Raw genomic sequence first — 13,723 nt, forward strand, 5'->3', positions numbered from 1 at the left:
GGAATATTCCGAGGAAATTCCGAGGAACTAGTGTTTGGGGTTTCAAAATCTCGAATGTTTTTTTATAAACGGATCGATCGATGGATTTATGTCCAAAAACGCATCGATCGATCACTAGTTCGTCGGAATATTCCGAGGAAATTCCGACGGATTGATGTTTCCTCGGAATTCCGTCGGTATATTCCGAGTTTGGGTTTCCTCGGAATTTCCTCGGAAATTCCTCTGGAAATTCCGAGGATTTCATTTTCCGTCGGAATGTCCGTCAGAATACTGCTGTTTTCTTGTAGTGACATATGTAGACCCGGAAGCTTCCCTGCAATCTTATACACAAGAATGTTACTAAATGCACGATTTAAAGATTGAACCTTTCACATCTACATACAAAACTGTGAAATTAGATTAGAACCATCATACACTATGAAACGTACAATAGAACCCCCAACAAATTCACTACCAAACCAATTATCCAAAAAAATTGGGGTCCAATTAATTTCAGGTTTCCGGATAATTTAAATAAAGCACATCAGATAATTCAAGTTTTTTCGGTTTAAATATCAAACAATTTTCGCTATTTACATAAAATATCATATAGTATATTTCAGAAAAAAAATCGATATTTTAGATAAATATTTGTATAATTCGAATTTTTTTCAAACAATTCGATTTATAAACAGTTTTTGAATATCCGGTTATCTATAAATTTAATACAACTAATATTTTAAAATATATAATTTGTATTTTAGAAATTTTAGTATTCGTTCCAATTTTGGTTCATTTCGGTTCCAATTAATTTTCGGTTTCAAAAATATAGGATTCAGTCGAATATTTATAAAACTGATTACATTTCAAAGATTGAGTAGGAAAAGAAGATATGATTCACAATTTGCAGCTTTACAAGTGTTCCAGTACTAGCTTTAAGCGGTTTTAGAACCATGAAAATATGGTTAATAATTTCAGTCATCTAGTGTAGTTTAAAGTGTTCAACGTTTGTGAATGCAGGAGATTGCAAACAAGAATGTTCATGTCAAAGAACTTATCAACAAGTTTGGAGAACTTATAGCTGATGTCTCACATGGCAAAGCCCTTGTTCTATTTGAGTGTTTTTTTCTTGCAATTGTGTGATCAGTTTAGACAAGATTCAAAGCTTTTGTTCTTCAGTTCCTCATTTGATGAGATAGTTCTCTATCAAAAAAAAAAGAAAGCTCAGAAAAAAATCTCAAACATGAATTTGTATATAAATATTCCAGACAAAATCTTCATAACCTCTGTCTATACTGTATTGCATCACACTTTTTTTGTTTGTATCGATCAGCAAGAGGACTTGATTGTCCTTTTGAGAAGTCACTGTCCGGCTCTCTTGAGATAAGCCATAAAACCAAGACCAGCTACTAATGCTGCACCAGCCGCAACTCCACTGTAAGCAGCAGCCCAAGCGTCTGTATGTACATACTCCATTGCTTCTCCTGATACTGTTGCTCTCTTTCTTCTTCTTGCTCCTTTACCTCCTTTTGAATCATCCAAATATAATCTCAGACTCTGCAATTTATATAAATGATCCAATCAATTCAGATACCGAAAAAAAAAAATCTCACAAGGGTCTCATTATTTAATCTTTTCATTTATAACTACTTTACCTTCCAGCCAATTGATTTGGCATGGTCTATGGCGGCTTGAAGGTCACTATCTGAAGCCAACAACACTTTATCATGGTCTTCATCTTCATACTGCAGATTATAACCATCATCATAACACTTCAACGGAGACAAAAACAGAATTGCATCATATTGTCTTCTGGAATAAGTTTATATACATACCAAAATTTGAGGTAAGTTGTCTGGATCGATATCACTCCCTACTCTCTGAAGAATTGCTGTTATCACTTCTGTCAAACTACGAGTGTCTGCAGTTCAAGAACCAATCCATCTGAGTAAAAAACACACAATAGCAAAACTGTTTGCTTGCTTGCTTACCGCTAATGAATCTGTGCATTCTGTGGTTCTTGTCTTCGATCTTGAAAGAAAATGTATTTGCCAAAGGGAGTGACCTCCCTGTCTCAGCTTCAGAAGCAACTTTCAAGGAGCTCTCACTGAAACCAATTGTTCCCAACAAAGTCAGCAAAAGAAACAAGTTTTAGCAGTTAAAGCTAGTCAGTGTAAATAACCTTCTTGTGTCCTCGTCTTCCTCATTAGGAGATAACTCCATTGCCGAATCCCAAAACTTCTGCATCATCGTGTTCGTCTCCTCATTACCTATTCCCGCAGTAGTTCCAGCCTGATCACACATCAAAACATAACCACACTATTAACAAGACGTCTCTAGAAAAACAAGATAACAGTGAGAAGTTTAAAGAAATAAAACTTACCGTGGCAACAGCTGCGTGAGTTACATGGATCACATCAACAACTGCAACCACATCTCCTTCTGAAATCATGAAAACCCTTTTGTTAGTATCTTCATAAGACTTGTGATCCAAAATGTAACAGAATTTTTTTACCTTTGTCTGTAACAGGAAGGTGTAAGAACTTCCCCTCGTGCATGATGTGCAGAGCTTCAACGATTGGTGTGTCAACTGACGTAGATTCTGGATTCTCAGTCATAACCTATGCATTCACCAATAAGAACAAACGATTAACCTTGAAACTTAGAATAATACATAAGCCTGAAAAAGGAGACTAAATCTCTTAATCATACCTGTTCCACTGTAGTCTCAGATGGAGGAAGATTCTCAGCCACAACTCGCATCAGTATATCCTTAGAACTATACAAAATGAGAAACAAAGGAAAGACAAGAGAGTTCAGTCACTTCATAATCTAGTTAGTATCTGAAGGGAAGGTGGGAGAACTCACGTAAAAATCCCTCGAAGCTTGTCCTCGACCATCACGACCGCACAGCTTAATTGAAACTCAACCATCTTCTTTGCTACAGTCAACACTGTATCGGCTGGCGAGACTTTCAACACCCTGAACAAGCACACCATTGTCAAAACTTAAACACACTCAAGAACGTTGTAATAAGAAAATCTAATTAGAAAAAAAAAAGGAAGAGATTACCTACTTTGAATCATCTGGTATCAGTGTTGACAAAGAAGGTCTAAACATCCGGTCTCTTAGCGTCTCAATGAAGTTGTTGGGAACTACATGAAAAAAAAAAAAAAAATCAACATCTGAAGAGAAAATGAGATTGTAGTAGTAAAAGTTCAGTTCCCTCGCCTTACCTGAAGTGTTTGTTCCCCAACTTCTTTCAACACCTTCAACGGCAGCAGCTATGGCTTTACCTTTCTCAGCTGCCCTCTCCATACGAGCAATCGCATCGTACAGACACTTTGCTATATCTAACAAAGCAATAACTTCGCCGTTTTCAACAACAGGCAGATGTCTGAATTTACCTGCAGAGTTTAAACAAAATCAAGAATCTATAACGCCAGGAAACATCTTAACTTCAAAAGGCAAACAACTACAAACCTAAGACCATCTTTTGGAGCGCTTCAACAGCAAGTGTTTCGGAAAGAACGAACATTGGGTTCCTAGTCATAACCTTGGACACAGGTGTTTCCTCTACATTAATCTCCTGTGAGATCACTCTTGTAGCTATGTCCTGAAAGAAAAAAAAAAACCCCAATAAAAAACGATGCATAGGAACAACAACTATAGTAGTGTTTTCAAACTTTACCTTGTCAGTGAGAATCCCACAAAGCATTTCGTTAGAGTCAGTCAACAACAAGGCATCGACTTTGCGAGACGCCATTCTTTTACAAGCTTCATATATAGTAGTTGTTGCAGGTACTGTAAGAGCTTTCGATAGCCTTAAGCGTTTGACAGTTCTCTCCCCTCCCGTTAAACCCCTGCATCCATATCAAAATGATCACATTAGCTTCAATGAAAAGAGACAACAACGACAACTAGGACTAGTTTACTTTACTTGTTACCAAAGGAACCCAAATCATGCCTGATAAATCAACATTACAATTACAACGCTAACACATAAACTAAAGAATCCTAAGGAGACGGGCCAATTCTGAGATTTTAGAGACTGTATGCAATTTAGTAAAAGATAATTTTTTTTAACAAATTTTGGATGGACTTTCATGTATGCAATTTTTTTTTTTTTGAATTACCAGGAGGTTACCGAACCCCTAATCCCCGAGGTCCGAAACCACAACATGCAATATTAGTTTCTTCCTAGGGAACTGGAAACCTCTGACACAATGGTCAGGGTCCTTTCCAATTGAGCTAATGACTTCTGGCAAGACCGGTCCTGAGTTATGCTAGATGAAACATTCGCAACAGACTTCCAAAGATTTTGAAAAAAATTACATACAAATAAGCCCCAATCTTACATAGACACGGCCACGGCCCTCAAAATCTCAGGGCCGGCCCTGGCCTCTGGTTATGTTCGGGCTATGGACAAATGTTTCACTTGTCTATGCTCGGGACCGGCGCTAAGGAGCTAAAGGCTTCTTGATTACTACGGTTTATATATAAGATTGAGACTGAAGGAAGAGACTTACAAAGTGGAACGTGAAATATTAAGAGATCTCCGGCCAGTGTCGAGGCCTCGTTCGGAGATGTCCATGGATTTGTTCTTTCCGAGCAATGACGAAGTCGTGACGGTTAAGCTCCGTCTCGATGACCGGTCTTGGTTAGCCATTTTCTACTGTGGAGAATATAGAAGAAACCAAACCTTTTAAGAATCGTCAACGCTCTTACGAAAATCGATTTAGTTAGTTAGGTGCTAAATAAATCCGAAGAAGAAACGTCTTGTGAGATCGACACTAATCAAGACAAACACGTGGAATCAACGCTATTACAGAGATTCTTTTCCCGGGAAAGTGATGAGAAAGCGAAAGAAATGTTCTGTTAAAACGTGCAATCGGATTCTTTGATTCCGATGCCTTTTGTGCGAATTTTTGGTCATCTCTTTCTCCTTTTATTTTGGGCAACTTTTATTTTTGGTAATTTACGATTCTATCCTCGAGATTTGCGACCTAATGACGCGTGAAGCAGTGATTTGTTTCCCGTTTCGGAAAGGGTGTTATGGTCATTTGTGTATTTATGGTCGTCATATTATTACGCACGAGTTGATTACATTCTGGATTTCATTTAATTTTTATTTTGTAGTTGGGATTGTCTTTACTCTTTTTACCAATTTCTTGAGATTTCGTCTACGACAGGAATTTAAAGCTGTTTTTCCTTACATCAGAACATTTCAATCACGAGATTGAATAATGTTCAACCTCATGGTTTTGAAGAGTCTCATATATGTATAATAATAAACTTACCCGTTTCATATAACGTTCATAGTTTTGATTAGTTTCCTCGCTCCTCAACGTTGAATTGTCAAATTAGTAGTCATAACGATCAACGCAACCAACCAACCAGAGACTTCCTGATCAGTTAAAAACGACGCCGTTTCTTTTATTGGGCTTACAGTAATTAGGGCCAGTAAAATCATATTGGTAACTAGGCTTACTCTAATCAGGCCCATCAAAGCCCAATTTGTATCTCGTTTTATTTCACTTGAATCTCTCTCTCGTTGATTCCAAAATCCATAGCAATGGCGACTTCAATAGCTCGATTCTCTCGAAGAGCATTAACTCCCAACCCGATCCGTCGCTTCTTCGCCACTTCCGCGGCGCTCGCGACGAACGCGGAGGCGCCGAAGCCAAAACTGACTGTATCACCGTCTCCGGATCGTGCGAAATGGGACTACAGAGGACAGAGGCAGATCATCCCTCTGGGGCAGTGGCTTCCCAAGGTAGCCGTCGACGCCTACGTGGCGCCAAACGTGGTATTAGCCGGCCAGGTCACGGTCTGGGACGGCTCTTCCGTCTGGAACGGCGCCGTTTTGCGCGGCGATCTCAACAAGATCACTTTGGGGTTTTGCGCGAATGTTCAGGAACGGTGTGTTGTCCACGCCGCGTGGTCTTCACCAACAGGTTGTTGTTCATTGATAGTAACGAATAGTGTTCTCTTCGAGGCTGTGTTTGTGATAGGAAATGAAGAATCTTTACTGACGTTATGTGCTTGAGATTAGGTTCGAGAGTTGAATAGAGTAGCTATACACACGGTAGGTACATGATGGATCATCTTGTGTAGCATTAGGAAGCTGTCTAGAAGATATTTGGGGACAATGTCGAAGTAAAGGTAATGAATTTTTGAGAGGATTCTGCAAAGGATTTGGCTTTCTGACTAGAAGAGAATTCTATGATGATTTAAAGTCAAGAGCTTGTTGTTTGCTTTGAGGTTTGAGGCGATGGGTCAGTGTTATAGAGAGACTAGTTTGTTTTGATTAGGCTCTCTGCTATGTAGGAATGTATTTGGACTTGAGGACACGCCTATAGTATCTATTGTCACTATAGGTCTACTTCTTGTCAAGGGCTAGAGCATGTTGTGGTTGTGTATCACCCTTATACACTATAGTCTTTTCCTGAAGATCTGACTTTTTGACATGATGATTCAAATTTTGATTCTACGGTAACCGTCTATTTTTGTTTTTGTTTTTGCTCTAAGTTTAAGGCAAGGGTCAGTGTGAAAGCAGACCAGTCTGTTTTGGTTAGGCTCTCTGCAATGTGGAAATGTACTTGGACTTCATCACACACTATTCAATCATGTTTTAGGTCTCTAAAGGTCTACTTGTCAAGGGGTAGACCATGTTTGGTTCTGTGTCACCGTTATACACTATAAAGTCTTTACCTTTATTCTGAAGTTCTGGTTTTTGATAATGATGATTCATAATTTGATTCTGGGGTTGCGGTAATTTTTCAGGATTACCAGCAGAGACGTTGATCGACAGGTACGTGACAGTGGGCGCATACAGTCTTCTGAGATCATGTACCATCGAACCAGAGTGCATCATAGGGCAACACTCTATACTAATGGAAGGTTCGCTTGTTGAGACCCGGTCAATCCTGGAAGCTGGTTCGGTTGTGCCACCAGGAAGAAGGATCCCGTCAGGTGAGCTATGGGGAGGCAATCCAGCAAGGTTTATAAGAACACTAACTAACGAAGAAACCTTGGAGATCCCGAAACTCGCTGTAGCCATCAACCATTTGAGCGGAGATTACTTCTCTGAGTTCTTGCCTTACTCCACTGTCTACTTGGAGGTAGAGAAGTTCAAGAAGTCCCTTGGTATCGCTGTTTAGAAGTCTCTCTACAAGCTTCTCTTGTGGGTTTCATGTGCTTATGTCCGTCTCTATTGATTGCAATAAGTAGGTGAAGAACATCAAAAACATTCAAATGTTTTGTCTCTCTATTTTTTGGTTTCTTTGTAAACTGATTTTGGCTGGATATTGCCTGAGTGATAATGGCGAGAACTTCTTGTTTTGTTGTCTATGGACAAGCAAAGATTTGCAACATAAATAAACAAAACAAATGAATAAAATATACCCAATCTGTTTTACAAAGAGTTTTCACTTTTTTACACAATTAAAAAAATAATTGAAATTTATTTATGTTTTAAATAATTATATTTGTTTAACCTATAACTTCAGAGATCAATAAAATTATTTATAATTAAACCATTTTGTAGTCAATAAATAAATATAAATAACATTAAAATTTTAAAGTGATATTTTGTGTAACAATAAAAAAATGTCAAATGACACTCTTTAACAAACAAATGAAATAATTACTTGAAACCTTTTACCATATCTTTGACAGAAAATGAACCTCGTCAAACAAAAATTATGTAAATATGTTACTCAACATGGGTTACTTGAGAAATCTTTAAATCAGTTCCGTTGCATGTAGTGTCTAATCAGTTACGTACGTTAATAACCCATTTCTCATTCTATAAATACGAAGTTTCTTCACACAGCCAAACCACACAAACATCAAAGTGAAAAGAAGAAAGAAAAAGAAAGAGATAAGACTGATTAGAGAAATGGAAAGCAAATCAAGAGCTATTGCCTCCTTAGTCCTAGTTGTAGTCTTAAGTGTTGCTAGTTTGATGACTCCACCAGTTGTACTAGCTCATGAACAACCACCTCAGTCTCCTATCAACATAGAGAAATGTTGGTCATCTATATTTAACGTCAATGGGTGCGTACTCGAGCTCTACAGATCAGTATTCTCCGGACAATTTGGCAATGTTGGAGTCGCATGTTGCAAAGTATTTTCAACCATTGATGCTAACTGTTGGCCTCATATGTTTCCATTGAACCCGTTCTTTCCACCTCTTATCAAAGACAATTGTGCACACATTGTTCCAGAGTGAAGTAGACCATCGTTTAGCTTTAGAAAACTTTGTATTCATGTTCCAAGTCTTATGAATGTCAAATCAAATAAAATAATTGTTTTCGTAGAATCCATTGAAGATTGTGCTAAATATTAGTAACTCTATTTTTTTTCTCTTGGCCACGAATATATAAAAATATTACATATGAAGACTGAACGATTTATGTATCTATTTACTTGTCTCTTGAACTAAAACGTGGATTAACTATATAAATATAAGAGCTAGATTCTTAATAATAATTCAAGAAAGTGCTGTGTTGGTCTCTTTAAATTGGATTTCGTAGAAAACAGAATGTAAACTAACACATCAATCACCAGGTAAACTATGTTCTGGTACATGTAAACATGTCATGTAAATGTCGATGAGTATTAAAAAAAACTAGTGTAATTGTTCTTACATAACCCCTCTTGTCACGGCCTGAATCCTATAATCAAAGGCCATACAGTCATACGGACAGACTCATGTGGTTTTTGGTTGTATCCTTTTAGGCATATAATGAAAGGATTTGATTAAATGAATCCAAGAGGTTGTGTATAGTATTTTAAGCTCAAGGTACATAAATGTTTTAGTGGCTGATCACATAATTTAGGACTCATAAAGACCAAGACAGAACTGTTATAATTTAAAATAAAATTTAAGTCTATATTTCCTCAACAGATTTGTTAGACTAAAAATAATCATTATTTCATATTAAGTAGTTAATCAAATGGTCTTACTAACACTTGTCTATAGTAGATAAAAAAATAGGAATCTAAATTAATAGAGTAGAAGGTAAAAGAAATGTTTATTTTATTTATTCAAATGATAACAATGTAGTTGGGGGAAGAATCGGATTTGAAAAGGCAATAAAAAGATACAGTAGTTAAAATTTAATTGGTAAGCATCTAAACAAAACTTGACAAATTAGTAATTCATCAAAATTAATTATCTTTATGTATTCAACGTAGAACAATGCAGGTAACGCTCCCCAGTACATGTTATATAAAGAAGAGAACCTCAGCTCTGTCATCATCACTTACAATCTACATCACTTTGTAAACTAAACAAAAAAAGAAAATGAAGCTCGTCTTCTTACTCGCCCTCACAGTCGTTGCATCTTGTATGCATCTATCTCTCCTTCCTTTTCTTTTAATAACCAAAAGTTTACACACCTCGTGCATGATAATATCTTTCTACACATTTTCAAGAAAAACATATATAAATCATCATTGTTTTCAAACTATATTGAAAATCATTGAAACATCATCTTTCTAATGAGTTGAGTTATTGGTAATTTATTTTGTTTCGTTATTGATATTGTTGTGTGTGTTGTTTGTGAAGGTTATGCGAGAGAAGTGCCAGATAAGTTCCCTCCAGGTGCGACTCCTGACACTCCTCCATTTAGTTATGTTACTCCTCCACCACCACCACCGTCCAATGAAGAAACTAAATTCCCTCCAGGCGTGACTCCTGACACTCCTCCATTTAGTTATGTTACTCCTCCGCCACCACCACCTATGGGTGCTGCAAGAGAGATGTCCAAGGGAGAAACTAAGTTCCCTCCAGGTGTGACTCCTGACACTCCCCCATTTAGTTATGTGACTCCTCCGCCACCACCAACAATGAGAGAATACTGATTTGTCAAATATACAATTGATAATTTTTCTTAAATTTTATCTAATATAACTTGAAATAAAAAGTTTTATCTGTCTTATCCTCTTCAAAACATAAAACAAACAGATGTGTTAGGATTAAGAACATGCATAAGAGACAATAAGATAAACAGAACTAACAACGTGAAGACATCTCTGACTGATAGTTACTTGCTTCTCCTCTGCCTCCTCCACGGACAAGCTTCTTCCGACTTCACCGTCGCAGAATACACCACCAAAACGTAGCTCCGGGAAGTTCTCCAAGAACGGTGAGGTGTCCGCGTTTGGACGGCCAAAGAAGGAGTCGCCACGTCCACTAGCGGCGAAAACAAACCCTCCAACAACTTCCTGTTTGTTTGGTTTGGACATGATGTTTCTAAGCTGAGAAGAAACAGCAGTTAGTGATGCTTCAGCCACTTTGAGATCAGGGATGTAAACTTGGAAATGGTCACCCGTTTTTATTCCAGCGCCATTGACTGTAAGATACTGCTCATCGGCTCTGAATAAACCAAAACGAATTTAAAAAAAAAAAAACTTAAATGGGTCAAAAGGAACAGATTCAATGTTCAAAAATCACTAGGCAGTGGTTAAGCGTCTAAACCGATTTTTCGACTGATTTTTAAAAATATGATTTCAAAAAATCATTTCGTTCATGGATTGCCGACTAGACTGATTTTTAGAACACTTCATGTAATGAAACTTGTGAAACTTACCCAGTAACTTGATGAAACACAAGTGAGGCCATGATCTTTGGCTTCTGATCCAAACCAACCGAGTATTTTCTTCTTTTTATGACTCCAATGTATGGATCAGCCTCCCAGAGCGGGTTTCCTAACTGAATATCATATCAGTTTAGTTACAAAAGTCTTGAGATAAGATAAAGTAAGGTTTCAGATGCGTACCAGATTTGCTTCTATGTCATCTAGAATTTGTTCGCCGTTGAGAACCTCAGCTTCTCCAATTCTTTTTGCTGTCATAAGAGTAGCAGGCCATTTAGGGAGAGTACTAATGGCATTAGCCACCTTGTACCTCAAATCAACCGGTGACATCCCTCTTGATATTGCAGTGTGAAACTGAACTCTTCCAGCTTCTGCTTCATATACGTCAACAGCTTGGGTAAAGTACAACAAACGTCTCATGGTGTAGATGATATTAAAAGCAGAGACACTTACCGATGGGTCTGTGTCTATCTCTTGCGAAGATTAGACCTGCAAGAACTCTGATCTCGTCTTTATGCAACTCAACAGTTCTTAATTCATCAGCTCGTTTATGTAAGAACTCTCCCTTTTGATCACCCACAATAATAGTTTCTGCAGGCATGGCATAGTCTGCAATGCATAAAAATTACATTACACTAACATCAATAATGAAATGTCTCAATAGTGCTCTGCACTTCAGTCTCAAATAAGTAATACTTTTTGTTTTAAAAATTGAAAAAAAAAATGTACCATAAGGCAGTACTCATACCCAATTTTCTAATGATAGGTTCTGTGGCATGAGTATCCTCCTACAAAATACAGCATGAAGACACAAACACATACATAAGCATAGAATTGAATACAATCCACACGTATAACACAAGTAGAACCCAAAGTATAGTTCACCCCAAAGAGCATGAGACAGGCTGGTGCAGCATGATCTGAAACCTCTGACACGAAATTCCTAATATCAATCACAAATTTATCTCCAATCATCGCCTCAGTATCCTGCAAAGATATAAAGAAAAGCATTGTGAGATATGAGTAGTCCAATGAACTAGATGTACACTCAGATTCTAGTTTTTCCTCTATATGTAAAACAATGACTTCCTTCCTTTGCCCTCTTGTAATCAAATGAAGCAGATTCATTCACAGCAGAAGGAAAATTATAATGTTGAGGACACAAAGGGTTGTTATACCTCTTTTGATTGAATTACAGGAATAACGTCGACTTTGATTCCTGGCAAGTAGCCAATGGTCAACAGTATAGCAAAACTTGGACAAATGTGCATGCCCTGATCATTCTGTTTGACCTGTAAACATGATATATAAGCTTAGAAAAACAAAATCATTATTGAGTTTTATGAAAAAACAATCAAAACCTCTCCAGCCTTGTCGTTACACGCTTCTATTCCCAATACTCCAGCAACTACGGATACAATAACAGGAGCCCTTGTTCCCACTCTTTTACTTATCTACATTACACATCATTACCATTATTAACAAACATTAAAATCAATAAAAAACAAAGATGGGGGAAGAGCATTAACGAGCATATATACCAGACTCAAAGTGTCTTCCATGTTCCCACATGTAATATTCGCAATTACAAAATCTGGTCGAATTGGCTCAGACAAGGCCTTATCAATTGCTTCTTCTACAGCTTCCTGCAATAAAAAAAAAAAAACGAACACAATTACACTAAAGGTTCCTCTTTTATAATCACAATCTATGATTCTCCACTGCCCACATGTCAAAATCGAAGCTTTACATGAAATTAGGGTTTCTGAGCTTACGAATTGATGAGGGTTTCTGGAGAAAGCAGAAACCATTTTGGGAAGAGAGAGGATGCGATTGCAGACGATGTTCCACGATCGGTTGACGCAGGAGGCGAAGGCAAACGGTTTCGCGGGTAACCGTAGGAGAATGTTCTGGAGAAGGTCGTCGTTCATTGAGGCGATGAACGCCATATCCGTCTTCCTCGATTTCTCCATCTTCTTCTTCTTCTTCGTCTATCACTTCCGCCGTGAGGTGATGATGTATTTGGTTCTTCTCCGGCGAATGTATTTGGGCTTTTTTTCTTCTACAAATGACATTGGGCTTTTTATAAATAGGCCCAGCTTTATTTTCTTTGATATCAGGCCCAGTATCTTAATTTTATTTGTTCCTAATGCATTTGATATGATATAATAATTTGTAAAAAGCTTATTTAATTTTCAAAACTATATGCGATCGCAAATAAAAATATAGTGATTTGCTTTCTGAAACCTTATGATGCTTTGTGGATATAATTTTAGTCGCGACATTTTATATGGTAAAATATTTTTTAACATAAAAATCAATCTAAACAAATTGAATAGTTCCCTTCACTTATCAAAGTGCAGTGAAACAAATTTACATGTACTTTCAACTTTCAATTTAGAGTTGATAAACTGAATAGCTAATGGAAACATATTCGGATATCACTGACAAGACAAAATAAAGAATAAAACCACAAAACATTGAGATAAGAAAATCTTATCTTTAATATGTCACAATGTACTTGTTTTGGATGCAGACACAAAGTATCTTTGGTTCTGTTCATTATATCTTTAAGTTTTTAAACGAAGAATCTTGTTTCCAATCTCAACATTTGTTTCATTAAAGTGTTATTGGTTTTTGTTAGGATGTCTATTGTTTTTTTCTCTAAAAGGCGTTACGAAAAGCGACCAGCCTCGTGAGTGTGCATGTTGGATGGTTCATTGTATTTAACCAATCCAACTTCAAATCCGGTGACTTAACTTATGCAGATGTATAAAAATTTCGTGTGAAGTTTATTCTACTAATGTTTGTTTTACTCTGCACACACTCAAAGGTCTACATATACACTACAAGAAAACAGCGGTATTCCGACGGAAAATGAAATCCTCGGAATATACCGACGGAATTCCGAGGAAATATCAATCCGTCAGAATATTCCGAGGAAATTCCGAGGAAAAATGTGTTCCTCGGAAAAAACGATGAATTCCGAGGAAATATTATAGGGATTTTACAAAATTCCGAAGAAATTCCGACGAACTAGTGATCGATCGATGCGTTTTTGGACATATACCCATCGATCGATCACATTGTTACGCTTTGGTCCATCTTAGTGATCGATCGATGCGTTTTTGGACATA

General features: G+C 37.2%; 5 protein-coding genes across 6 annotated transcripts; 3 read left to right on the top strand and 2 right to left on the bottom strand.

The window, feature by feature from the left end:
- Positions 1–941: 941 nt before the first annotated feature.
- Positions 942–4,883, bottom strand: LOC106322940 (CBS domain-containing protein CBSCBSPB1-like). Of its 2 annotated transcripts, XR_001266596.1 has the most exons (15): positions 4,509–4,883; positions 3,671–3,842; positions 3,463–3,595; positions 3,216–3,386; positions 3,056–3,134; positions 2,848–2,961; positions 2,692–2,758; positions 2,495–2,600; positions 2,363–2,421; positions 2,162–2,271; positions 1,971–2,086; positions 1,815–1,900; positions 1,635–1,724; positions 1,264–1,536; positions 942–1,182 (listed from the first exon to the last, which is right to left on the bottom strand). XR_001266596.1 is itself a non-coding variant. In XM_013761091.1 (14 exons), the coding sequence occupies exons 1-14, from the start codon at positions 4,646–4,648 to the stop codon at positions 1,342–1,344; spliced, it is 1,638 nt and encodes a 545-aa protein (XP_013616545.1). In that variant the 5' UTR covers positions 4,649–4,883; the 3' UTR covers positions 1,213–1,341. The 2 variants fall into 2 exon arrangements, 1 of the variants encoding a protein (XP_013616545.1); XM_013761091.1 differs by lacking the exon at positions 942–1,182 and having other exon boundaries at positions 1,213–1,536.
- A 655-nt stretch (positions 4,884–5,538) lies between these two features.
- LOC106322689 (gamma carbonic anhydrase-like 1, mitochondrial) lies at positions 5,539–7,332 on the top strand. Its single transcript, XM_013760792.1, has 2 exons — positions 5,539–5,936; positions 6,766–7,332. The coding sequence occupies exons 1-2, from the start codon at positions 5,555–5,557 to the stop codon at positions 7,140–7,142; spliced, it is 759 nt and encodes a 252-aa protein (XP_013616246.1). The 5' UTR covers positions 5,539–5,554; the 3' UTR covers positions 7,143–7,332.
- A 550-nt stretch (positions 7,333–7,882) lies between these two features.
- Positions 7,883–8,215, top strand: LOC106324574 (egg cell-secreted protein 1.4-like). The gene has a single exon (XM_013762519.1). The coding sequence runs from the start codon at positions 7,883–7,885 to the stop codon at positions 8,213–8,215; it is 333 nt and encodes a 110-aa protein (XP_013617973.1).
- Positions 8,216–9,246: 1,031 nt separating this feature from the next.
- Positions 9,247–9,927, top strand: LOC106322890 (leucine-rich repeat extensin-like protein 5). Its single transcript, XM_013761037.1, has 2 exons — positions 9,247–9,335; positions 9,557–9,927. Exons 1-2 carry the CDS (start codon positions 9,293–9,295, stop codon positions 9,850–9,852), a joined length of 339 nt encoding a protein of 112 aa, XP_013616491.1. The 5' UTR covers positions 9,247–9,292; the 3' UTR covers positions 9,853–9,927.
- Positions 9,861–12,602, bottom strand: LOC106324688 (F-box/LRR-repeat protein At5g63520). The gene is made up of 10 exons (XM_013762648.1): positions 12,362–12,602; positions 12,128–12,232; positions 11,948–12,040; positions 11,765–11,878; positions 11,472–11,573; positions 11,335–11,374; positions 11,040–11,195; positions 10,770–10,957; positions 10,581–10,702; positions 9,861–10,366 (listed from the first exon to the last, which is right to left on the bottom strand). Exons 1-10 carry the CDS (start codon positions 12,557–12,559, stop codon positions 9,967–9,969), a joined length of 1,518 nt encoding a protein of 505 aa, XP_013618102.1. The 5' UTR covers positions 12,560–12,602; the 3' UTR covers positions 9,861–9,966.
- Positions 12,603–13,723: the final 1,121 nt, after the last annotated feature.

Source organism: Brassica oleracea, chromosome C2, assembly GCF_000695525.1.
Source record: "Brassica oleracea var. oleracea cultivar TO1000 chromosome C2, BOL, whole genome shotgun sequence".
NCBI lineage: Eukaryota > Viridiplantae > Streptophyta > Magnoliopsida > Brassicales > Brassicaceae > Brassica > Brassica oleracea.